Source organism: Oncorhynchus mykiss, chromosome 27 (genome assembly GCF_013265735.2).
Source record: "Oncorhynchus mykiss isolate Arlee chromosome 27, USDA_OmykA_1.1, whole genome shotgun sequence".
In the NCBI taxonomy this organism is placed as follows: domain Eukaryota; kingdom Metazoa; phylum Chordata; class Actinopteri; order Salmoniformes; family Salmonidae; genus Oncorhynchus; species Oncorhynchus mykiss.
Window position 1 is genome coordinate 10755190 of NC_048591.1, and position 25208 is coordinate 10780397.

The 25208-nt window shown below is 46.3% G+C and overlaps 1 protein-coding gene across 5 annotated transcripts; it reads left to right on the plus strand.

Annotated features, from left to right (window-relative positions):
- LOC110507540 (G protein-coupled receptor kinase interacting ArfGAP 1) lies at nucleotides 1-23214 on the plus strand. 5 transcript variants are annotated; one of them, XM_021587581.2, is made up of 21 exons: nucleotides 1-724; nucleotides 3343-3476; nucleotides 4349-4461; nucleotides 4852-4957; nucleotides 5213-5299; nucleotides 6308-6438; nucleotides 6750-6844; nucleotides 7257-7299; nucleotides 8003-8029; nucleotides 8823-8871; nucleotides 9408-9480; nucleotides 10302-10399; nucleotides 11420-11531; nucleotides 11852-11979; nucleotides 13117-13269; nucleotides 14192-14494; nucleotides 19109-19189; nucleotides 19492-19568; nucleotides 19823-19999; nucleotides 20155-20218; nucleotides 20462-23214. In XM_021587581.2, exons 1-21 carry the CDS (start codon nucleotides 673-675, stop codon nucleotides 20675-20677), a joined length of 2319 nt encoding a protein of 772 aa, XP_021443256.2. In that variant the 5' UTR covers nucleotides 1-672; the 3' UTR covers nucleotides 20678-23214. The 5 variants fall into 5 exon arrangements, with proteins under 5 accessions (XP_021443256.2, XP_021443257.2, XP_021443260.2 ...); XM_021587582.2 differs by having other exon boundaries at nucleotides 19826-19999; XM_021587584.2 differs by having other exon boundaries at nucleotides 567-699.
- The last annotated feature ends 1994 nt before the right edge of the window (nucleotides 23215-25208 follow it).

Below are 25208 nucleotides of genomic sequence, written 5' to 3' on the forward strand. Positions count from 1 at the left end.
CCTGCTTTTATCCCCGTTTTGGTAAAAATTTGTAAACTTCTAAAACATCAGAACTGCCAGCCACCACTATTTCGCTTCGACAGCCTCGCTTGTGATATAGGCTAGCCTAAACCACTATAAAGCGTTACAAAACATAATCAAATAAACCATATCCAGAGAACTAGCTAAATATGTGAACATTTACAATAAGATGGGTGTACCCCTACGTGCATGGATATTGATGAGATTCCAAGCTTTTGACGAATACGATAAAGGTTAAATATTATTTTAGAGATACCTCTATTCCCATGGCATTGGTGAGAGAGTGGCGATCAGAGCAAGGGGGGAGAGCGAGTCGAGTGACAGGCAGGAAGGATCCCAGTTAGCCTAGTTAGGTCTCGATATTTGCCATGCTGTGTGAGCTATTGTTTTTACACCCCTCTATATATGAGCTAGCCAGTAATAATCATTCCACTGACGAGGCCTGCGACTCACTACAGCAGACGTTTAGGACTGAAACCGCGTAGGAAGAAAAGGAAAAGAGGTAGCTTCGGGCCGGGAGAGCCGACGACCACATCGCCGGCTTCCGGGGATTCAGGGCAGCATCGAGAAACGGCAGACGGCGGTCTTCGGAAGGGCGAGCATCAATATATAATTTGGATAAATAACCACTACTGCAGTGGAACCCTAAAGATGTCAAGAAAGGTCCACAGAACCGAAGTATGTGCCGACTGCAGTGCACCAGGTACAATGCTAACGGAAACAATGTGTTGTTTTAGTCTTTGAGATGGACTAGCTGGCGACATTTAGGTGGGACGGCGGAGGCCTGTGTGCCCGCTGTCAGTAGTACAAGAAAACGGCGCAGATTCCCAGGCAGTTAGTCAGTCAGGCCTTTAAACGGAGTTACATTTGCATTTTCAGTACGTGTCGATAAATTAAGTGACTAGAAGGTTACTTTGGTCTAGTTGCTTTGGTTTATTGGATGAATTGTAGTGTGGCAGATTTGTTTCGCCTGCTTTGACCAGCTCGCTGCCCAGCGCAACTAACGTTAGCCAACGTCAGACGTTTGTTTGCGTTTATCTTGGTAGCTAGCGAACGTTAGGTGTGTTAGCTACCAGCTGGACGTGGCGGTTAACTACTTACCTAGCTTGCTAACACATGAGAGAGGGCGTCTGTCTTGTCTAACTTGAATAGCTTGCTATCACAGCTTTCTGTCAGTGAAGTTGTCTCTGCAGCTAGAACTGAGTTGGCCACACGGGCTAACTGGCTAGGTAGCTAGTTCATTTTGAAGACCCCAGGCTAATTAGCTAGCTAGTTTGGCTTGTCTTCCTCTATAATACTTTATTTTTTAAAAATGTTTTTATAAATGTGATCAATTCCAAGTTGTAGCGTGTAGATAGTTAGCTAGTATGCTAACGTTAAGAGTCGAGAAGATTATCTGAACGTTGTTACTGAGATAGATAGCTAGTTAAATTATAATACAAATAGTAGTTTAAGCTAGTTGCCTGCAACTAACCAATGCCAATGTGTTAGCAAACAGTGCGGCGTTGATAGTAGCACTAGTAGAGGATGTGAATAGTGCCTGTATTCTGGACCCCTGCCCTGTTTAGACGGCTCCATCTGTAGGCAAAAAGACAAACACTTTTTTAGCTTAATTCTCCTGCTCATAAAATTGTAAATGGTCTTGCAAATAATAAAAGCTACATTCTCCAACTCTGTTTTTCTGCAACATTATTGTGCCCCCACAACTCTGATGTGATGGCATCCTGGCCGGCAAAGCCTTGGCCTTGCACATTTAGCCCCACCTGCCTCAATGTTTTGGAGAGGAGAGTTTGGGATGGGGGTTGGTTGGGGTGGGTTGCATGGCAGCTGCTCTCTCCCTCACAGCTGCTCTCCTTTCATGAATGTGATTCTGCTCTGTGAGCCTCTTCTGCACCATCCCAGCTGATTTATGACACTCCTGACCATCACTCCTCTGCAGTTACCTGCGTTAGCCTGGCCTGCCTGTATACCTACTCTGTGTGTGCACTGTGCAGTTTCTTACTTGCAGTCTACCGTCAGCTTCCTGCGGCCCCAGCGAGCTGCTGACCACGCCACTAGTGTGTGACTCCACACTGGAATAGCTACGGAAACACCTAAACAACCTCTATATTGTGGAAGAAGTCAAATAGCCACTATAGGCTATTTGTTACTGCCAGTATGCTCATAAGGCCTTTTTGTTTTTCTGTCATATGATCAGAGTTTTATGGATTGTGATGGGCACCACAGCATGTGGTAGAATGCTAGACTGAAGAGGGGGCTACATCCTTCAGTAATGTTGACTGTAGATATAGTGGTAAAAGAGACTAGAGTGGCCCCATATGCACTGTGTGTGTAGCCTAGGTCAGTGTCTGTGTGAGTGCATGCGTATGAAATCACATTAGGCGCTGCACACACTAAGTGAAAATGGAGAGGAAGAGCAATGGAGCTGTTCTGTGAAGCTTGGATTATGACAAGATTGAACTTTTAGTGTCAATGAATGGAATCTATACCGATGAAGAGCCCTGTGTCTCTTCACATTTGGTTTAGCGCTCTGCTTTGTCTTTGCTCTGCCATGGGTACAAACCCAACAATGAATTGCTGCTTTTCATAGATTACAATATTTGAAAACAGTAGGCATGCTTTGTTGAGTATTGCCAATAGCTATTTGTTTCAAAATTGTCCCTCAAGAACAGATCTCTCTCTGCATGCATTTGCTCCGCCCCAGCCCAGTCTCTTAGGCTTTGGCTCTTAGGCCAACCAATTGAGAGAAAAAAAAGAATGTGCCATCTAGTTCCTCGGACAGAATGTGTTGTTTGAACCTCTTACACAGTTAGCTTAGCTTAATTGTAGCAGGATCCCGAGGGTGTAGGCTAACCTTGCCCCAGCCAGACTTATTGACTAGACTTTGTGGCCCATGGTTCTCTCTGTGCCCATTGAACTCTGGACTTGTCTAGTATGATGATCTCATTACCACCTAAAGGCACAATTGGGTGGTACTGGATTTTTAAAGGTCAGACTTGTATTTAGGCTATACAGTATGACGCTAATAATAATGGCGTTTTGTTGATCTTTATGGTCCCGAGAACTCTTTTTTTAAGTGTCATTGTAAACTCCACATGTCAGGCCAACTGTCAGCCTATTTGTCACTCTCACAGTAGGCTTTTTGATTATTTTTAATGTATGCAGTAAACAATAATGTCATATATTAGGCCTAACTTTATTACCAGTAAAACAAAGCTATAGGCCTAATGATGAACCTGAGATGGCCGAGTAGCCTAAGTTGTACACACCCCACCCCTCTCCGTCCTCTCTCTCACGTTATCTCTTTCTCTGTGTTTTCAGATCCGGGCTGGACCAGCATCAACAGGGGCGTTCTGATCTGTGACGAGTGCTGCTCTGTGCACCGCAGCCTGGGACGCCACATCTCCATCGTCAAGCACCTGCGGCACAGTGGCTGGCCCCCTGCACTGCTGCAGGTACCTGGGAAGGGACAAGATAGGGGTCTGGGCTGGAGGGGTACTGGGCACACATCATTACCGATGGGTGTACACGTAGCCTAGCAACTCAGTATTTGGCAAGTGGCTAAATGACAAGTAAACCAATTCAACCAATGTATTAGGCCTATACCTGTTTATTACGGATTTATAACATGTATATCCATAAACTAAAAATGAACACTTAATAAACTACATGGGAATTGCCAGGGACCTCACGATATTACGATATTTAGATTCTATATATATTGTGATTTTATTGAGAATTGATGTTCCAAACATATTGCTCACTATATGTCTGCTGCAGAGAGACGAGCAAGCATGGAAATAAAAGCGCTGAAAACATGTTGGCCCATTATTTAAAAAGATGGCGGTCAAGCTGATGAAAAATACTGCCGTTTTAGCTCAGGCACAGCCAACTAAAGCTACCTAGAAAAACAATTAAATACATTTATTGTCCAAAATAATATTGCGATATGTAACTATTGATTTTTATTTAATTTTTTTCACCCTTTTTTTCTCCCCCACCACTAAAGTAAGAGTGTTACTTGGCAGCTGGACAGATAAGTTTTGAGAACTTTTGTTAGGAACTGGCTATTTTTTAAATTGTGTTTTCACATTATTTGGACAGGATGGAAATGAGTGGGGAGGTAGATGCAGAGAGTGGCGCAGGGGTTGGTATTCGCACCCACGCTTGGTGGTGTATAGTTGCTGCTGGCGGTGGCGTTACCCACTAGACCAGCCTCAGGCACAGGAAGAGGCTTTGATTAGCTCTAAGAGGACGTTCCAAGCAAACATTAGATCCTTTCATGTTAGGGCTGTGTTGTCGTGTGTCTCACCAGTGTGTGTTTTAGATGGTGCAGACCCTGGCCAGTAATGGGGCTAACTCGATTTGGGAGCATTCCCTGCTTGACCCAGCGCAGGTGCAGAGCGGCCGCAGGAAACCCAACCCACAGGACATAGTCCAGTAAGTTTATTTTGTTTCACAACATATTTCACGAAACATCAGATGAGAACCAATTCTCATTTACAATGATGACCTGGGTGGGAACATTCCCGCTTACCTATAGTCTCTGTTTGTGGAACTCTCCCCCACCAAGAGATTTACTTTCACTTGGTCAATTGTTATAGTCTGATCAGGCTAATAAGCTTATGTGTTAGATGCAGCTCAGCCTTGGGTCATTAGCTAGTATCAGACTGTTATGGGATCAGAGAGGATTTGGCCCTCTGTGTCTCCTGCTGCAATGGTTTATACATAGAGCTGATGTCTTACCCAGTTTGTCCCTACTCTCTATCTATCTCTGTGTGTGTGTGTGTGTGTGTGTGTCTCCGCTCGCGCGCGTGTGTGTGCGAACAGCCCCACCAAGTCCGAGTTCATCCGTGCCAAGTACCAGATGCTATCCTTCGTCCACAAGCTGCCGTGCCGCGATGACGACGGTGTTACCACCAAGGACCTCAGTAAGGTGAGGCCCCGCCCCCTCAGGTCAGGGGTCAGAGGGTGACGTCCTTCACAGGCTGGGCAATGCCTGGTGGGCCGGGCTACCTCCACTGAGGCTCTACACACAGAGCCTGCCTTTCTTCTTCTCTCCCCTGTAGGCAGGAAGGAAGCACCTTAATGACACCACAGGAATAACTATTGGATGCTTCTGTGTGGACCTATTAAACACCACTAATGAGGGGATTCACAGGGTCTCTCTCTCTCTCTCTTTCTGTCTCAGCAACTGCACTCCAGTGTGAGGACGGGGAGTCTGGAGACATGTCTACGGCTGCTGTCCCTGGGAGCACAGGCCAACTTCTTCCACCCGGTGAGACCCATACCACCTCCTTTTACTGCAAATTACCCACTTTCTCACCACTCACCCTCCCACCCCGTGTTCCTACAAATTACCCACTTTCTCACCACTCACCCTCCCACCCCATGTTACTACAAATTACCCACTTTCTCACCACTCACCCTCCCACCCCGTGTTACTACAAATTACCCACTTTCTCACCACTCACCCTCCCACCCCATGTTACTACAAATTACCCACTTTCTCACCACTCACAACCCGTTACTACAAATTACCCACTTTCTCACCACTCACCCTCCCGCCCCGTGTTACTACAAAATACCCACTTTCTCACCACTCACCCTCCCACCTCATGTTACTACAAATTACTCACTTTCTCACCACTCACAACCCCTGTTACTACAAATTACCAACTTTCTCACCACTCACCCTCCCGCCCCATGTTACTACAAATTACCCACTTTCTCACCACTCACCCTCCCACCCCGTGTTATGACAAATTACCCACTTTCTCACCACTCACCCTCCCACCCCGTGTTACTACAAATGGGGCGGCAGGGTAGCCTAGTGGTTAGAGCGTTGGACTAGTAACCGGAAGGTTGCAAGTTCAAACCCCCGAGCTGACAAGGTACAAATCTGTCGTTCTGCCCCTGAACAGGCAGTTAACCCACTGTTCCTAGGCCGTCATTGAAAATAAGAATTTGTTCTGAACTGACTTGCCTAGTTAAATAAAGGTAAAATAAAAACTACAAATTACCCACTTTCTCACCACTCACCCTCCCACCCCATGTTACTACAAATTACCCACTTTCTCACCACTCACAACCCCTGTTACTACAAATTACCCACTTTCTCACCACTCACCCTCCCACCTGTTACTACAAATTACCTACTTTCTCACCACTCACAACCCCACCTGTAGAGTATCGGTCCAATTGGTCTATGCTGTGTCCATGCTCCCTTAAATCCCTATTTGAAGTAATGAGGTGTGTCTGTGTGTGTGTGTGGTTGTCCTCTCAGGAGAAGGGCACCACTCCACTCCACGTGGCAGCCAAGGCAGGCCAGGTTCTGCAGGCAGAGCTGCTGGTCGTGTACGGAGCCGACCCCGGAGCTCTGGACATCAATGGACGCACACCCATGGACTACTCCAGGTAGGCTACACCAGGGGTCTATTCATTAGTGTACACTGTAGCAAAAAAAAAACGTTTTGCAACGGAAAACAAGGGTTTCTCATTGGACAAGTTCAGGTAGTCCCTTTCCGTTTTGGCCATGTTTGCTTTTGTTACTTGTGAATACACCCCTGGCTCACTCTTTTTGAACACACACACACACAGTTTTGTGTGTGACTCTATCAAGGTAGTCTGTTTTTTTTTGTTGCTGCTGCATTTTCAGTAAGCTTTTTTCATATGTACAGTTATAGGATCTGATTGTTGTACTGTGTGTGTGTGTGTGTGTGTGGCAGGCAAGCGGGCCAGGTGGAGCTGGCAGAGCGGCTGGTTGAGTGTCAGTACGAGCTCACAGACAGGCTGGCCTTCTACCTGTGTGGCCGACGCCCTGGTAGGTGACCTTTTACCCCTGCCATGGATCTTACAGAGGGCTCAGAGTTGAAGCGATAATCAGCAATCAAGTCGTTGAGATCTCGCTGGGTGGGTGTATCCTTCAAGCAGCTAGTATGACTGCAGTTTTGTTGTTAGCCAATGTCAAAGCTAGCTAACAAGAGCTGCCCTCCCTACATTTGAATAACATTGGGCCATTTTTCACTTATGGTCACTAGCTCTCTCGTCACCGACCGCTAAGTCCCTGTGTGTCTCTTTGTGTCTCCTCCTTGCATTGAACATGCCTGGTTGGTGGTCGCTGATTATCGCTCCAAGTATGGACCCACTGTTAGGCCTAACTAGTAAGGCATCTTTCACCCAATGACTGTTACACACAATATAATTGTTTCACTCTATTGTACTCTATCCTGTAGATCACAAGAATGGGCATTATATCATTCCTCAGATGGCTGACAGGTAAGTGTCAAAGGGTCATGTGTTCAGGGTCAACAGGGTGGGTGGGAGGAGTATATTTAGAAATCTGCATGGTGGTTGATATTTATCATACATGGGGGTGGTTTTTCAGACACAGATTTAAGGCTAATCCTGGACTAAAAAGTGTTTTCAAATGAGATGCTCTACGGGGCATTATTGTCTTTGATGTGACATGATATTCTGGCAATGCCTTTTGATTTTCTGGAAATGTTAGGAATACCTTGTAACATGCTGGCACAAGTGAAGTGGCTAGATGTATTGCAGTGTTTTGACCAGTAGGTTGTGCCCTGCCGTCAGTCAGTCTGTACTGCTAGATAGGAGAGGAAGGCCCCTGTTACACTAATGAAACTGACTGCATGTCTGTCTGCTGAGCTACAAGACTTCTACAACACTGTTCTTACTGTACTATACTCTGTACTGTACTCTTGGAGTTTACCCTTGTGAGCAGTGGAGAACTAGTGGGCGGTATTCACAAAGTGTCTGAGTAGCTGATCTAGGATCAGTATTACCTTAGATAATAATTCATATGATTATATAGACCGAGGGGGACCTGAGCCTAGATCAACACTCCTACTCTGAGGCGCTTTGTGAATATGGGTCCTCTCTTTTGCTTTCTGCCCGTCTCTTTCTTGTCTCGCTCACTCGTTTTCTGTTCTCTCCGTCTGTGCTGCGCTTGTGGAGGCAGAGCTCGCCCTAAGTGTCCGACACAGAGGTATCTTTCGCTTCTCTCTTTCTCCCTCACTCCCTCAACACCCCCCCCCCCCCCCCTCTACTCCTCTTTTATCCCATGGGCCCGTCATCTTGCTGGTGTCAGGGAAGGAGGGAGGAATTGCTGTACTATTCTGTCTACCTTTTTATATAGTAATATTACCTTTTATGATGTCTTGATTCAATAATCAGTGATGAGAGCCCTTTGCTTTTAAATAGGAGGCTGGTATTTTATCCCATTATCAGGTTGGCTACTGTATCTCGACCACCAGTACTTATTGTAGATAATACAAGTACTTAGGCCTATCGTTTTGCATGTTGTCAAACCAAAATGGAACGAGGTAACTGCCAAAATAAACGAAACACCAACATAAAGTGTCTTAATAGGGCGTTGTTTTCATGCTCATCTAACCATTGTGACCACTCATGCCCTGTGGATGGGGGCGTTGTCATCCCATGGGGGCATAGCCATGGTAGCCAAAATAATGACCTGCCCAGCATTTTCATACCTGACCCTAAGCATGATGGGATGTTAATTGGTTAATTAACTCAGGAACCACACCTGTGTGGAAGCATTTACTCAAGTGTTTCCATTATTTTGTCAGTTACCTATATATTTCACCTGATTATCTGCCATGGCCTTTGCTTCAGGACCTGACACCCCTGCTGTCTCACCTCTCCCACCGCCCTGAACCCCCCCCCCCCCCCCCATCTTTTCCACCTCCTCACCGTTCTCTCCTCACCCCTCTGTTCGTGTCTGTTGTTGTTTCATTGTGTCTGTTTGTGTCCCTGCGTAGCCTGGACCTCTCAGAACTGGCCAAGGCAGCTAAGAAGAAACTGCAAGCGGTGAGTAGTGCTGGGTGGTCAAAGGGTTGGGGGTCATGGGTTAGTGTTAAGGCTGTATATTTCTGGTAAACTTCCTGGGTTGTGTTCATTAGGACAGAAGGGAAAACATTTTGAAATGGAAAACAAGTCCAGGTATCCCTCCCATTTTCAGTCTGTTTTCTTCCATTTGATGCCTAATGAACATGACCCAGAGCACAAGCTAATCTGATAATAAACTGAAGCAGTGGGCCATGTCTGTATCAGTGACTCTAATTGTCTATGACAAGAGGAGTATGACTTTCTCCATTTTCTGTGTATGGTATAATCGATTCTCCTTTGGCCCAGGCAGCAAAGGGCCGAGCTCTTTAGTGTAGTGCTATTGTTTGTGTTGACAGTATTGCTGTTCATGATTGTCCTGCAGTTTGCTCTATTATTCTAAGCGTGTGAGTTGTGTACATTTTTCCCTCGCTGGAATTTGTTCTTTTGGTGTGCATTGCTTATGTTTGTCTTGGTCGTGTGTGTGTGTGTGTGTGTGTGTGTGTGTGTGTGTGTGACAGCTGAACAATCGATTGTTTGAGGAGCTTGCCATGGATGTGTATGACGAAGTGGACCGCAGGGAGAACGATGCAGGTGAGACACCCCCTCATCCTTTCCTGTGTAACCCATCCCCTGCTTCTCCCTCTCCTCCATCTCTCTCTAGATCTCTCCATCCTGCGCCCCTTTCTGTCTTTGCCTTTTTGAGTCATGCAATTTGTTTGGGCCACTCTGGGTCCAAGTCCCATTCCCTATATAGTGTGCTACATTTCACCAAGCCCTGGTAAAAAAAAAGTAGTGCCCTATAAAGGGAATAGGGTTCCATGTGGGACGTAGACCTAGTGTAGGCTGTTCCCCAGGAGAAGGAGTCACTGTTTAGAAAGGAAACGCATCAATAAAGTCTGCTAAAGGGCACTGGGTGAGGTCTAAAATTAGAGGGGGAGACAGAGTGGGAAAGAAGGAGGGAAAGACGGGGGGGGGTGGGAGAGAGAGAGAGAGTCAATTTAGAGAGGAGAGAGCGAGTTGGTGAAGAAGTGCCTCAGGAATTCTGGAGTCGCTCTCTTTCACTCTCTCTCTCTCAGAAGGAGGAGCAGTCACAGACTGCGTTGTCTGACATACTCTCCGCAGGTAAGCAGGATGGGGTAGAGGCAGAGAGCTGGACACACACAAGCGCGCGCGCACACACACACAGCTCAAGGTATACCAGGACATTTTTAGGAGGAGAGAATGTGTAAGTCTGTAACCGTTCTGTGGTCTGTTCCAGTGGAGCTGTGCACCGTGTTTATGTGTGGGAGGCAGGCAGGGTGTGTTGCTGTGTGTGTTCCAACTTCCAGCTGAAATGACCTTGTTTCTCTCTCACTCACTCATCGATGGATAATGTATGTCTTTCTTTCTCTCCTTCCTCCCCGTTTCCCCAGTGTGGCTGACGACTCAGAACCACAGTACTCTGGTGACGGAGCGCAGCGCGGTGCCCTTCCTGCCTGTCAACCCCGAATACTCAGCCACACGCAACCAGGTAACCACTACTACTATCACTCACTCACTCACTCACTCACTCACTCACTCACTCACTCACTCACTCACTCACAACAAATTAATACAAATTTGACTGCCAGCAAATGCTTGACTGTCTTAGTTCCTATGTGTATTTCTCCTTCTCCAACTGCTGTATAAGCTTAGTGATACCAGCAGGCTGAAGGCAATGTTAATCACAGTGACACAGGCAGGCAGTAGAAGGGACTATCGGGAAATCCTTGTAGAGCACGACAGATTTAAAAAGGGGAACAAAAGGGGAGAACAGAAGGGCAGGCGAAGAAAGAGAACGTCTGGGCTGAAATGGAGAGAGAGAGCGAGGGATGAAATTCTATTCATAGTTTTGTGGCTGCACTGGGATGTCTGAGCTTCTGCACTGGCCAGTGGGATGTAGAGACAGCGAGCGAGAGATTTTCCAGCTGTGGAGGAGGGTGAGGGGAAATTAAAGGGGTTGTGTTTGATTGTGTGTCCTCCCTCAGTTGGCTAGCTTGTTAGTGTAAACATAGGCCTTACCACGTCAGGACCCTCACCACAGTGAGATCCCCAGCTAGGATTGGATTGAATAGCGTTGGAGCCAGCTGACTGGTCAGTAGTAGTGTGTTTTGTTTCATGCCAGAGCGACTGAGGGAGAAAACACACACAGGCTGAGGAGAATGGATTGTGATGATGGTGTGCTCACGGTTGGACCGTGTTTAGAATTGAAACCACGTGGATACAAAGGCTGCATTTTTGTCCCTTTATGCAAACACAAGCATGCAAATTGCTAGGTGCAATGTTTAGTGTGTGCCTCTCTTACTAAGATCTACTGTAGCCCCCCTATGACTGTGCTTTTCCACACCACATGACCAGTGACCACAGGACTGCAATACCAGAGACTGTGGCTCCAATTTGGTGTTTGCTTCAATAATACACCAAAAATGTCTGACCTCGTTTTGCTCCTGTAGACATAGGTCTGTGTCGGTGGGTTGTTGAATGTGTCCCTTGCCTGTCTTTGTCTTTTCAGGGTAGACAGAAGTTGGCCCGTTTTAACGCTCGTGAGTTCGCAACGCTGATCATCGACATCCTGAGTGACGCCAAGAGGAGACAACAAGGGAAAGGCCTGAGCAGCCCTACTGGTGAGAGAGGGGAGAGGACGAGAGGACAGGGAAGGGGAGCAGAGGGGAGAGGAGAGGGCAGGGACTGAGCCAGTTCAAATATGAATGTGTTTTAGCACGCACTTCAGTCAATCCATCCATTGCGATGTATGAGTGAAACGGAGAAGCTACTGAGATGTATTTTAAATGGCGGGGTTGCCTGGTTGTCATCGCTAGTTGAGCTGTAGTTTTCCAGATATGTCTTTGGCTCAATCTTAGTGCGTCTTTCTCCGATTCCTTACATCCTATCTCCTCCTGAGCCAGGGCCTATGTTGTTGCTCTGCTCTGATCTAACACTGTAGACTCTAGTCTGGACCTGGGGGCCGACGACGACCAGCATGACTACGACAGCGTAGCGTCGGACGAGGACACGGACAGCGAGCTGACCACTCAGAACAACAACAGCGCACAGCGCAACAACCGGGCCAAGGTGAGGAGAGAAGGGCACAGAAGGACGGCAGGGTTGTGTTCATTAGGCATCAAACGGGGATCTACCTGAATTTGTCCAATGAGAAACGTTTTGCACCGGTTTGCACTAATGAATACACCCCCAGGACTGTGTTCACTAGGCACCAAGCAGCCTGAAACATAGTGAAAGAGGGAGGTACTATTCGGAACTGGCCTAATAAGAAGTGCTTGTTTTCTTTTTCCATTGCAAACCGTTGTGCTATGTTTTTCTCTACAGGCCAACATTAGAGTACCAGAGAACAGCCTAAGTATTCCCCTTTAACCTAGTAAATAGATGGATAAAATGTGTACTGAGAGACATGGAGGAGGGAAGGGATGGAGCTAAGTGACCAGGAAGTGGTGCTATGGTCCCTGCTTGGCGTTATTAGAGGCACTTCAGACATATCAAGTATCTCAGATTAGAAGTGCTGATCTAGGATCAGGTCCCCCCCTGTCCATGGAATCATATTCATTGTGATCTAAAAGGCAAAACTGATCCTAAATCAGAACAATGTTCTTCTTAGCTTCTTCTAGTGATTGCAGTATTATCCCCAGCAGCGTCTTGCTCCCCGCCTGTCCCAGCATGCCTTGCGGGAGTGGCAGTGCTGCTACTGCTGCCACATACTTCCACAGTGACATCACAGCTATTCTGGGTCTCCAATCAGAGGAGCATTGTTCCACGAGCAGGGGAGGAGAGGGAGTGCAAGAGGAGGGGAGAGGGCAAGCGAGAGGAGAGGGGGGGTGAAAACCCTGTTAAAGCAGGCACCCACAGTCACAGGATGTGGAAAATGAGAATTTAAGGTCCACTTTGTGACGAAGCTCTGTTCTGGTCTCATACAGACAGAAGCTCTGTGCTTCTCAGATATGGCTGAGCTGTGAATGGACGCGGATGCTGTTCAAAGTCATTTCCAGTTGAAAAGATATTTCTCAAAAATGGTTTGTGTTGAATGTGAAACGGTAGTTATTTTAAGCTGCGCTCAGACTTCTCCATTTACTGCTAAGAGGGATGATGAAATCTAGTGCATCTTATTGCACAGACAATAACCCACATAAACGACTCCCGAATACTTGTGTGTGTTTTTAGATAGTTTTAATTATATTTCTGTGTGTGTCCCCTCAGAGCATGGACTCGTCAGACCTGTCGGACGGGCCCATCACTCTGCAGGAGTACCTGGAGGTTAAGAAGGCCCTGGCCTCCTCCGAGGCTAAAGTCCAGCAGCTGATGAAGGTCAACAACAACCTGAGTGAAGAGCTGCGCCGGCTGCAGAAAGAGGTAGGGAGACGAGATAAAAATGCAGGGAGGATGGCAGGGAGAGGAGGGAGGGAGGGAGGGAGGTATGGATAGAGTGATGGAGGGAAGCCTGCATGATGGAAAGACGGGAGGAATATATGTCTAATATGTTTAAAAGTTTGTGTTGTTAAACTCCCAAGATGTGCTTTTACTAATTATTGTGGAAGATGTATCTCTTCTGCCTCAGTATATTAGTGTGTTGTCACTATCAGTGTTGGTCTACTCTGTTCCCAGAGCTGTCCTTATACTGTAGTAAGCAAGTTGTGCAGCTCAGAACAGTATCTGTTGGTGTAAGCACTGCAGTTTGTTCTTCACTCTGTCAAATATCAGGTTTCGCTCCCATCTGTTACGCCATATGTAGTCACTTTGTTTCCGTTCCGTCTCTCCATGGTGCTGTTATTCTGTTCTCATGAATGCCTGAGCTATTGTCCCATGTCTGTCATCACTCATGTCTAACTCAAGGAGAAATACCAGCCCCTGCACACACACTTGGAAAATGCACAGCAGTTCTCTTCCAGTGTTGATAGTTTGACAGGTACATATAGGTAAAACGATGTGGGCTAGAGCAGCCCCCGTCGTACACCTCAATAAACAATGCATGTGTAGTTCTCTTATTTTCCAAGATACGAAAGATCAACCCCCAGTACTGCCAATATGTATGTTTTTTTGGTTAAGAGAACCCAGCATGCCGTTATACTCACTAGATTGACATGCAAGCCAGTTTAAGCCCTTATATCCCCCTCATCAGTATAGACCCCCTATAAACTGTTAGTCTTACCTCCATCCATGTCTAGTATGTGGTTAGCTAAATGAAGCTCCCTGTACAGTACTTGTGTATGTGGATGCGTGTCCGTGAGACCTTTGAAACATTCAGGTGACCCCCCGTCCCCACCTCTCCCCGTAGATCTCGCGGATGCAGACGGAGAACAGTGCGTTGCGGGGGGGCCAGGTCGGAGGAGGAGGGGGAGCTGGCGGTTTGGGAGGCGGGGGAGGAGGCAGCCCTGCACATTGGCCAGGGGGGGTGCGAGGCGGGGAAGGTAGGGGAGGGGACCACTCCAGCCTAGCTGTGTCCTCAGCTGTGCCTTCCCACCGGAGGGACAGACAGGCTTTCTCTATGTACGAGCCGGGGGCCGCCACCCCCAAACCCCACTCCCACTCCCCAGGCCTGGACTCCCTGACGGGCCGCCTGCAGCCTCTGCACCCCAGTGTAAGTGTGAGCAACGCACTACGGCCCCCAGGTGGCCGTGGTCATGGTGATATACACCACCTGCCGTCTCTGTCTCTACTGCTGCCTTCCTCCTCTACTGCTGTCTGGCATGCATACACCGCTCACCAGTGGAGCACTCTTCCACTTTAACCCCTAACATTTGACCCCCAGCCTCTACTGCTGGCACTATGCTTTCTGGGCCAGATGCTGCACGCACGCACATGCCCAAAATACATACATGCATACATACACACACACTGCCTAGCCCCTCTACTGAGCCTTCGGCACTGTAGCAAATCACTCTTCGCCTCCATTCATTTCACATGAGTTTCTCTGAGGCTTCTTTGAGTGTAGAAGGTCATGTTGTCAAGGTAAGATGGCAGGTAGCTTTCCCGCCATTGATGAGTGAAGATGTCCTGACCTTAGACACTCCCCAATCATAGCTTTCCCATTCCCTACCTCTAGTGTATGCAGCACAAGCACGAGGTGTTAGTGGTTTGACCTGCCCTGTTAGCCATACGCACTTCACAATGGATCCTTCAAGGCAATGTGTCAGTCAGTCACTAACCCACTCGGTCACAGTGGAACTAAGAGGGCAGGCAGACCTATATGAATGTCAGCAGTGCTTGGATCACCTGTTGGGTGTGTTGACAAACAGTGGAAATGAACAGAAAATGGCGGTCGATCTTCTGTGGTCAAAGACGATAGGATGGCCACCAGCTGCGCACGGCCGCCGTTCTTGTTAGTCTGTCGGCGCTCTAAGCTAATGCACTACTTACGCACGCACACACTCACTCAGCCCTGCTTCCAGCCACTCTGACTGGTATGGAACGTGCATAGGAAGCCAGGAGGTAAAGTCAGTCTGTCTCTCAACCTGTCCTGTCTGTCTTTTATTGTGCTCATTGTTGCATCCAACCTTTACGTTCCATTGTCCCTGCGGGTGACGCAAATTCACAATGCATAGAATTCCTTCGGAAAGTATTCAGGCCCCTTGACCTTTTCCACATTTTGTTACATTACAGCCTTATTCTAAAATGGATTAAATGTTTAAAAAATCCTCAGCAATCTGCACAGAATACACCATAATGACAAAAGGAAAACAGGTTTTTAGAAATGTTTGCAAATTTATTAAAATGTAAAAACTGATAACATTTACTTAAGTATTCAGACCTTTGCTATGAAACTTGAAATTGAGCTCAGGTGCATCTTGTTTCCATTGATCATCCTTGAGCTGTTTCTACAACTTGATTGGAGTCCACCTGTGGTAAATTCAATTGATTGGACATGATTTGGAAAGGCACACGCCTGTCTATATAAGGTCACACAGCTGACAGTGCATGTCAGAGCAAAAACCAAGCCATGAGGTCGAAGGAATTGTTCGTAGAGCTCAACAAGATTGTGTTGAGGCACAGATCTGGGGAAGGGTACCAAAAAATTGCTGCAGCATTGAAGGTCCCCAAGAACAGTGGCCTCCATCATTCTTAAATTTAAGAAGTTTGGAAACACCAAGACTCTTTCTAGAGCTGGCCGCCCGGCCAAACTGAGCAATCGGGGGAGAATGGCTTTAGTCAGGGAGGTGACCAAGAACCCGATGTTCACTAGGACATAGCTCTAGAGTTCCTCTGTGGAGATGGGAGAATCTTCCAGAAGGACAACCATCTCTGCAGCACTCCACCAATCAGGCCTTTATGATAGTGGCCAGACGGAAGCCACTCCTCAGTAAAAGGTTCACCTTCCAACATGTCAACAATCCTAAGCACATAGACAACACAGGAGTGGCTTCGGGACAAGTCTCTGAATGTCCTTGAGTGGCCCAGCCAGAGCCCGGACTTGAACCCAATCGAAACATTTCTAGAGAGACCTGGAAATAGCTGTGCAGCAACGCTCCCCATGCCAACTTTGTAGCGTCATGCCCAAGAAGACTCGAGGCTGTAATTGCTGCCATCGGTGCTTCAACAAAGTACTGAGTACATGGTCTGAATACTTAAGTAAATGATATGAGGCAAACATTCATGTATTTTTTTGAATCAATTTTAGAATACGTAACCTAACAATGTGGAAAAAGTCAAGGGTTCTGAATCATTTCCAAAGGTATTGTATTTCAGTTTGGTTTATCTGTGCATTTTTCCATGTCTCTCTTTAGTTTGTATTTTGTAGGGCATTAGCAAATGCACAATTTCTTATTGTGTAGTTTGTAAATCTTTTTTTTAATAGACCCTAGAGTTCTATATGCTAGAATATATCTAGATAAGTTGTTTACAATGTTATTTTTCTGTGTACACTACCGTTCAAAACTTTGGGGTCACTTAGAAATGTTCTTTCCATGAAAACATACATGAAATGAGTTGCAAAATGAATAGGAAATATAGTCAAGATGTTGACAAGGTTATAAATGATTTTTGATTTAAATAATAATTGTGTCCTTCAAACTTTGCTTTCTTCAAAGAATCCTCCATTTGCAGCAATTACAGCTTTGCAGACCTTTGGCATTCTAGTTGTCAATTTGTGAGGTAATCTGAAGAGATTTCATCCTATGCTTCTTGAAGCACCTCCCACAAGTTGTATTGGCTTGATGGGCACTTCTTACGTACCATACGGTCAAGCTGCTCCCACAACAGCTCAATAGGGTTGAGATCCGGTGACTGTGCTGGCTACTCCATTATAGGCAGAATACCAGCGGACTGCTTCTTCCCCAAACAGTTCTTGCATAGATTGGAGCTGTGCTTGTGGTCATTGCCCTGTTGTAGGAGGAATTTGGCTCCAATTAAGTGCCGTCCACAGGGTACGGCATGACTTTGCAAAATGGAGTGATGGAGTTCATTCTTCAAGATCCCTTTTACCCTGTACAAATCTCCCACTTTACCACCACCAAATCACCCCCAGATTATCATATTGCCTCCACCATGCTTGGCAGATAGCATCAAGCACTCCTCCAGCATCCTTTCATTTTTTCTGTCTCACGAATGTTCTTCTTTGTGATCCAAACATCTCCAAACTTAGATTTGTCTGTCCATGACACTTTTTTACAATCTTCCTGTGTCTGTGTTCTTTCGCTCATCTTAATCTTTTCTTTTTATTGGCCAGTCTGAGAGATTGCTTTTTCTTTGCAACTCTGCCTAGAAGGCCAGCATCCCGGAGTCGCCTCTTCACTGTTGACTTAGAGACTGGTGTTTTGTGGGTACTATTTCATGAAGCTGCCAGTTGTGGACTTGTGAGGCATCTGTTTCTCAAACTAGACACTCTAATGTACTTGTCCTCTTGCTCAGTTGTGCACCGGGGCCTCCCACTCTTTCTATTCTGGTTAGGGCCAATTTGCGCTGTTCTGTGAAGGGAGTAGTACACAGCGTTGTACGAGATCTTCAGTTTCTTGGCAATTTCTCGCATGGAATAGAGTTAATTTCTCAGAACAAGAATAGACTTACGAGTTTCAGAAGAAAGTTAATTGTTTCTGGCCATGTAGATATTCCGTTAAAAATCAGCCGTTTCCAGCTCCAATAGTCATTTACAACATTTCTGATCAATTTGATGTCATTTTAATGGACCAAAAAATGTGCTTTTCTTTTGAACGGTAGTGTATGTCTCACATTTGTTGCTAATAAGACATTTATAAGTACTTTTTTAAGATGACATGGCGATACTGTATATCATTAATTTAAAAGTTCAAAAATGGATGTACTAATTGCAGATTGCCCCTTCTTTTAAGTTGTACAGTTTGAATCCCTTCATAGATATTGGACCACACAGTGGTAAAACCCAGTGCTCTGTTGAAAACCACAGATGACGATGACTTCATTGTATGGACATGATTTGTGTATCATACAGCATATGCCAGCATACAAATAGTTAGCTCTCCACTATCCAACAGTGAGTCCAAGAGTGGCCTACTGGCCATACTGTCTGGGAAAACTCGCAGCATAGGCCCTTATGTCAGTGAGCCTGTATCTAAAAAGTGTCTATAACCGTATGGGCCTGCATAGTGTCTGAGTAGGAGTGCTGATCTAATTTTAAAAGCCTAAACTGATCCTAGATCAGCACTTCTAGTCTGAGATGCTGTATGAGTACGGGCCCCGGCTACTGGAGGTCATCTATTGTGAAAGTGGCTAGAGAGGAGACGTGATGTGAGGCAAGCTAATGGAAGTTAACCGGCTCCGCTGTCGTCTTCTGTGTATGTCTAACCGTATGTTTGTGTGTCTGGTAATGTTAATGATGTACTCCTGTGTGTGAGTTTGTCTGGGATAGTGGCTCACTAACTACTTGGCAGGACTTAGGTCAAGACACACATTTTCTTTGAACTCCAGTGAACTTGGGGCTGTACTCCATCACTAACTACATTTTCAGCATTAGCCTGTCCTGGAGAAAGTTACTCTGCAGTTTGGCTGTTGAGTTTAAGTTATTTGAGAAAAAAAATCCAATTTGACCTCGACATATAGGCTAGTATCTCCGCGCACAAAGCTGAGCTGACTCTGCTCAAGCACATATATCGCATCCCAGTGTCTGTTCGGAATCTTCCTACAAAAATGTTTAAAAAAAAACATTCTGTCAGGCAGTGTTCCTTCTGCGGTTCCTCTGTTGCTTCTCATCCTCCTCTGAGTTCCTGTTCTGTCCCACCTCCAGGTGAGGAAGGGGGGTCCTGGCGGTCCAACACCCTATGGAGGGTCGCACCTCTCTGGCTCCATGGAGATGGGGAGATACATGGTAAGACTGGCTGACTGTCGCCCTCCTTTACAGTTGGTCAACTCATCTGTGACTTCCAGGCTACTTCGCGACCAACCCCAGACCAGCTGAAACAATCAGTGGTGTCATATGAATGCTGGCAGACACTGTTTTTATAGACCAATGTGAGCTGATGCATTGCCGAGGGTTGTATATTGTGGCTTAGTGGAAATGTTTGTGTGAATGGCTTGCTTTTGGTTGGTCAATAAAGGCCTTACCATACTCTCACTGATGTTAGAATCACTACTGCTACCTTTTTGACGCTGATAAGTGTTTGTGCACAGGGTCCTAAAGGAGAGAAGCACGGCAGTGGCACTGATAGTGACTATGACAACACTCAGATGTATGAGCTGTCGCTAAGGTAAGGAGGAGGAGGGAAGGGAGGAGGGAAATATCTGGAGCAGATTGCTGCCCAGTGACCGGATCATTCTGGAGTCTCCCAACATGTAGGAGGGGCAGACAGGCCGGGCTCTAGGGTGTACCTAGACATCTAGCAGACTGTTTGTCTTTCTCAAGGACGTATTTACTGTGGTTATTACTTCAGAGAGGCTTACCTCTGCTCAATGTGTGAAATGCAGGCTAATGTAGAGATTGTACTGTGTGTGCTTCCTAAAGTAGGGGGCGCAGCAGTGAAGAGGAGGGCCGGGGGGATTCGGAGGAGTGGGGTGGGGGTGAAGGGGGTGAGCCGGACCCGACCCTGCCCTGCACCGAAGACGTCATCCTCAAGACGGAGCAGGTGACCAAAAACATCCAGGAGCTTCTGAGGGCCGCACAAGAGTTCAAACACGACAGGTAGGGCCCCGACTACAAGACTCACTCCATGACACAGTCCGGGGAGGCTTACGTTGCATCTGTGGTGGTAACAAGAGGTTGGCTTTAGTTGTATCTGTGGTGATAACGAGAGGTTGTATCTGGTGGTAACGAGAGGTTGTCTTGTGTTTCCCCAGTTTTGTTCCATGCTCTGAGAAGATCCACTCTGCTGTCACTGAAATGGCCTCTCTCTTTCCCAAGGTAAGGTTTTGCTCTCTCTTTCTAGATTCTGTATGGTGTGACGCTGACACCGCCAGTTATCATTGCAACAACATAGAAGTTGCTTCAAACAATGAACTGTTTAAATTGTTGGTGCAAGCGAAATAGAACAGCAGAATATATACTGCACATTCTTTGGGACCAAATACAGATTCTAGCTTTAAGCAGTAAGTGTTGTCGCCTCTGTGTCTGACTGTGGCCCCCACCCCTCTCTCTCCGTCTCAGCGGCCTGCCCTAGACGCTGTGCACTGCTCCCTGCGCCTCCTGGCGTCCAGCGCCTCCCGCCTCCAGGTGGAGTGTCGCAAGGCGGCTCCCTCGGACCCCTCAGCGCCCGCCGTCGACTACCAGCTGCTCACCCAGCAGGTCATCCAGTGCGCCTATGACATCGCCAAGGCCGCCAAGCAGCTGGTCACCATCACCACCCGCGAGAAGAAACAGTGACGGGGGTAGAGAGGGGACGGACAGGGGAGTGGCGAGGGGAGCTGCAAGACTGACAGAGGGAGGGGAGAGGGAGCAAGAGAGGGATGGAGGTAGCCTCGATTTCCAAGCTTCCTAGTCAAGTGATGAACGTGACTTGGAAGGTTGGCATCACAAGGGAGAGCAAAATACCAGCCAACGGGAGAAGCTATATTGGCTGCAGACCGAAAAGAAGATCTCTGAGGATGAATAAAGATGAAATGAGAGGAATTGAAGGTAGGGAATGAAGAGCGTGGAAAGACCAGGTGGTAATATTATATGACAATAGAACGAAGCTGAGAAATGCCTCCGCTCTCGCTACTATACCTGAGTGGACTGAGAGAGTGCAGTTCTGCGGGGGAGGGGACTCTGAAGAGGAGTGTGGACCATTGAGACAGTAATCGCATGTGGGGGATGGACATTGCACAGAACAACAGCGGCTCAGCTCTCATCATCTCACTATGGTCTCACTCCGTTGTTCCTTTTGGGGGGAACACCCCCCTCTCTGTGCAGCGCCTCAAACCCTCATGAGACCGAGGTAGGCTGGGCCCGGAGCTGGGGCCAGTCAGTGTAGCCTACAAGGGGGCCAGGCCTTGGAAGAGAGACACACACTGCTCTACCCCTCTGTCCCTCAGACACCGCCTCCTCTGTAGTCCCAGGCTCTGCTAAGGAGGGCCCTTGCTACTCCCTCAGACACCCTGGTACACTACAGCATGTCTTGGCATCGTGGACAAACGACTAGGTGATGTTTTATTGTTTATGTCTTTTTTTTTGTTTAGTTTTTTTTTATGCCAATCCGTTGGCCTGTACCTCTTGGGACAAGAATTACTGACTTAAGAAAAAAAACACTTACACTGGAATAATTGTGATAATTATTATTATTATGCCCATTGTTTTGTATTATTATTGTCATGAATTACATGATCATGTACGTTTGCTTATTTTGACGTTGTTTCATGTATGATGGTTCCTGTTCAGAGGACCAGGGAGAGCTGTGAGAATACTCACTTGCCTTCTGTCTGGCTGGGACTGGACACACACACACACACACACTAACTTGTGAAATGGTCCTCAAACACTCCTGGAGCAGTCCAATTCCTCCCGGGTGACATTTCAGTCATTTTATTTCTTCTGCCTGTCATGTTCTAATATGTCAGGAGCCAAGGTGTTGAACAGATGCCAAAGGGGTGGGGAAGGTGTATAATCTGCTATCAGTGGAAAAAGCCTTGGAAGTGGCACGATATATATATTATTGCAGCCATTGGCTGCTTCAGTCGCTAGACAAAGCTCATCTCAATGGCACTACAGTGGGATCCATACAAAGTTCGCTCTTCAACATACGCCAACTCGAAGCAGACTAGCTAGATTGGGAACAAATGTTTTGTGAAAATGACAAACTGCACTTGCTGTAGGTTTGTGGGGGCACTGGGGAACGTTTCCCTGTTTTTTTTATACTGGGCTAAACAAAGTAACGGTCACACTTAGCTAAGTGACACAGGCTGACCATGGCACTCCACGTATTTAGTTTGATTTCTTAGCTTCAAGGACTTCGGTGATCGTCTGTCAGACGGATCTGGGTCATGTTAATTAGGAACTAAACGGATGAAAATGAACTGAAACAGGGAGGGACTACTTGGACCCACACACACATGGCTTGTGTGATCCTGGACACCAGGAAGCTCTTCCATGTTCACTTATCCACAGGGTCCCGTCGTTTCACTATCCGCCTGACTGTGTGATCGATATTTGATGAACCTGTAGGGGATGAGATCTTTGATCTTTTCCCAGTCGAATCATGTCCAAAAGATTGTCATATGCAACGTTCCAATCATGATTGCCTTTGCACATGTCCTGCTAGACTGGCTTTAATACGTAGTGATGTTGTAGCTGTTTGGGTTCCCTCCGTTGATTTATTTATCGCCAGCTCTTACACACACACACACTGGGCCAGTATAAAATACTTTCTTTCCCATTACAATGTCCTCCTTTTACCTCTCAGTCAACCTGTTTTATAGAATAGAGGCTTATATATAAACATATTTTCATGCTATTTTTTTTAAGCTATATGTTCATATTGTGCTTGGGAGGTCAGAGCTATTTACCCACGGTGGGTTCCAGGTCTGAGGGGTACGTGAATAGGGTCTGAAGTCTGCCACTGGTTAGAACTAAACTCATCTCAAGTCTGAGGGGAAAGGGCTGTTGCACAATGCTACGCCTTTCCCCCATCTTAATGGACACTTTAGTATAGTGTCCCTTTTTAGTGGGAATGTTAGACACACACATGCATCCCGCATGCCATGCACAGCGAACACACACTCATGTTGTTCGGACAGTGGCATTGTGCCCCGTACTGTTTTCTGTGTATCATACACCTCTTCACCTGGGAGATCAGTGATGGGAGAGTATCTTTTAACACAGGCAAAAACTGTAAAGAGTAGAACATTTAAAATAAAAAAAGGTCAATTGTAATGAAATCTCATAATCTGTACATTTCTAATAAACTAAAAAACAAGTGAATTGTCCTCAACGTGTCTGTTTTTTGTTTAGTTCGAGATGCTTGAAACCTACAGTACCAATCAAACGTTGACACACCAACTCATTCAAGGGTTTTTCTTTTTACTATTTTCTACATTGTAGAATAATAGTGAAGCTATAAACCATGAAATAATACATATGGAATCATGTAGTGACCAAAAAAAGTCTTAAACAAATCAAAATATTTTTGATTTTTCAAAGTAGCCACCCTTTGCCTTGACAGCTTTGCACACTCTTGGCTTTCTTAATCCGCTTCATGAGGCCTGGAATACATTTCAATTAACAGTGCCTTATTTGTGGAATTTCTGTCCTTTGCTTTTAAGTCAAACAGTTGTGTTGTGACAATGTAGGGGTGGTATACATAAGATAGCCCTATTTGGCAAAATACCAAGTCCATATTACGGCAAGAAAAGCTCATAAGCAAAGAGAAACAGCCCATTACTTTAAGACATGAACGTCAGTCAATACAGAACATTTTCAAGAACTTAAAAGTTTCTTCAAGTGCAATCTCAAAAACCATCAATCGCTATGATGAGACTGGCTCTCATGAGGACCGCCACATGAAAGAAAGACCCAGAATTACCTCTGCTGCAGAAGATATGTTCATTAGAGTTACAAATTACAGCCCAAATAAATGCTTCACAGAGTTCAAGTAACAGACACATCTCAACATCAACTGTTCAGAGGAGACTGAGTGAATCAGGCCTTCATGGTTGAATTGCTGCAAAGAAACCACTACTAAAGGACACAGATAAGAAGAAGAGACTTGCTTAGGCCAAGAAACACGAGCAATGGACGTTAGATCGGTGGAAATATGTGCTTTGGTCCAAATTTGACATTTTTGGTTCCAACCGCTGTGTCTTTGTGAGACGCAGAGTAGGTGAACAGATTATCTCCTCGTGTAGTTCCCACCGTGAAGCATGGAGGATAAGGAGTGATGGTGTGCAGGTTCTTTGCTGGTGACACTGTGATTTATTTAGAAATCAGTGCACATTTACCCAGCATAGCTACCACAGCATTCTGCAGTGATACGCCATCCCATCTGGTTTGCGCTTAGTGGGACTATCATCTGTTTTTCAACAGGACAAAGACCCAACACACCTCCAGGAAGTGTAAGTGCTATTTGTGTGAGGAAAGACAGAGACGAGAGGCAAGTAAAGGGAGTGAACATTTTTATAAATAACGGACAAAACAAGGACAGCGTCTGGACAAGGGGAACAAAATGACATTAATGCAAACACGGGGAAGAAACATAGTGCAGGCAATCAATAAGGTAATTGAGCCGGCTGAGGCATCCCCGGTGCCTTGGCAGTGGCACCCGGACCCGACGTCACCAACCCAAACAAAAAACACTCCCTGATGCTTCCAATATTTGGTGTCTATTCTGTGAGAACAGACGCTAGGAGACAAGAAGCAAGTACAGGGAGTGAATATTTTACAAATAATAGACATGAAACAAAACAAGGACAGCTTCTGGACAAGGGGAACAAAATTACAATGCAGACACCGGGTTGAAACTGAGGAAGTGACAGATATCGGGGAGGCAATTAATAAGGTACTAGAGTCCAGGTGAGTCCCATGAAGTGCTAATGCGCGTAACGATGGTGACAGGTGTGCATAATGATGGGCCGCCTGTCATCCTCGAGCGCCAGAGAGGGGAGTGGGAGCAGGTGTGACAATTTGACCAAGGAGAGTGATGGAATGCTGCATTAGATGACCTGGCCTCCACAACCACCCAACCTCAACCCAATTCAGATTTGGGATTAGTTGGACTGCAGAGTGAAGGAAAAGCATCCAACAAGTGCTCGGCATATGTGGAAACTCCTCCAAGACTGTTGGGAAAGCATTCCAGGTAAAGCTGGTTGAGAGAATGCCAAGAGTGTGCAAAGCTGTCAAAGGCAAAGGCTGGCTACTTTGAAGAATCTAAAATATATTTTGATTAACACTTTTTTTTGGTTACAACATGATTCCATGTGTGTTA

Excerpts from the sequence above, each read along its gene's own strand:
- LOC110507540 (XM_021587581.2), top strand. The coding sequence starts at position 673 with ATGTCAAGAAAGGTCCACAGAACCGAAGTATGTGCCGACTGCAGTGCA. Across the intron at positions 4,958-5,212 it reads CCACCAAGGACCTCAGTAAG|CAACTGCACTCCAGTGTGAG; the intron begins GTGAGGCCCCGC and ends TTTCTGTCTCAG. Across the intron at positions 20,219-20,461 it reads TGGCCTCTCTCTTTCCCAAG|CGGCCTGCCCTAGACGCTGT; the intron begins GTAAGGTTTTGC and ends TCTCCGTCTCAG.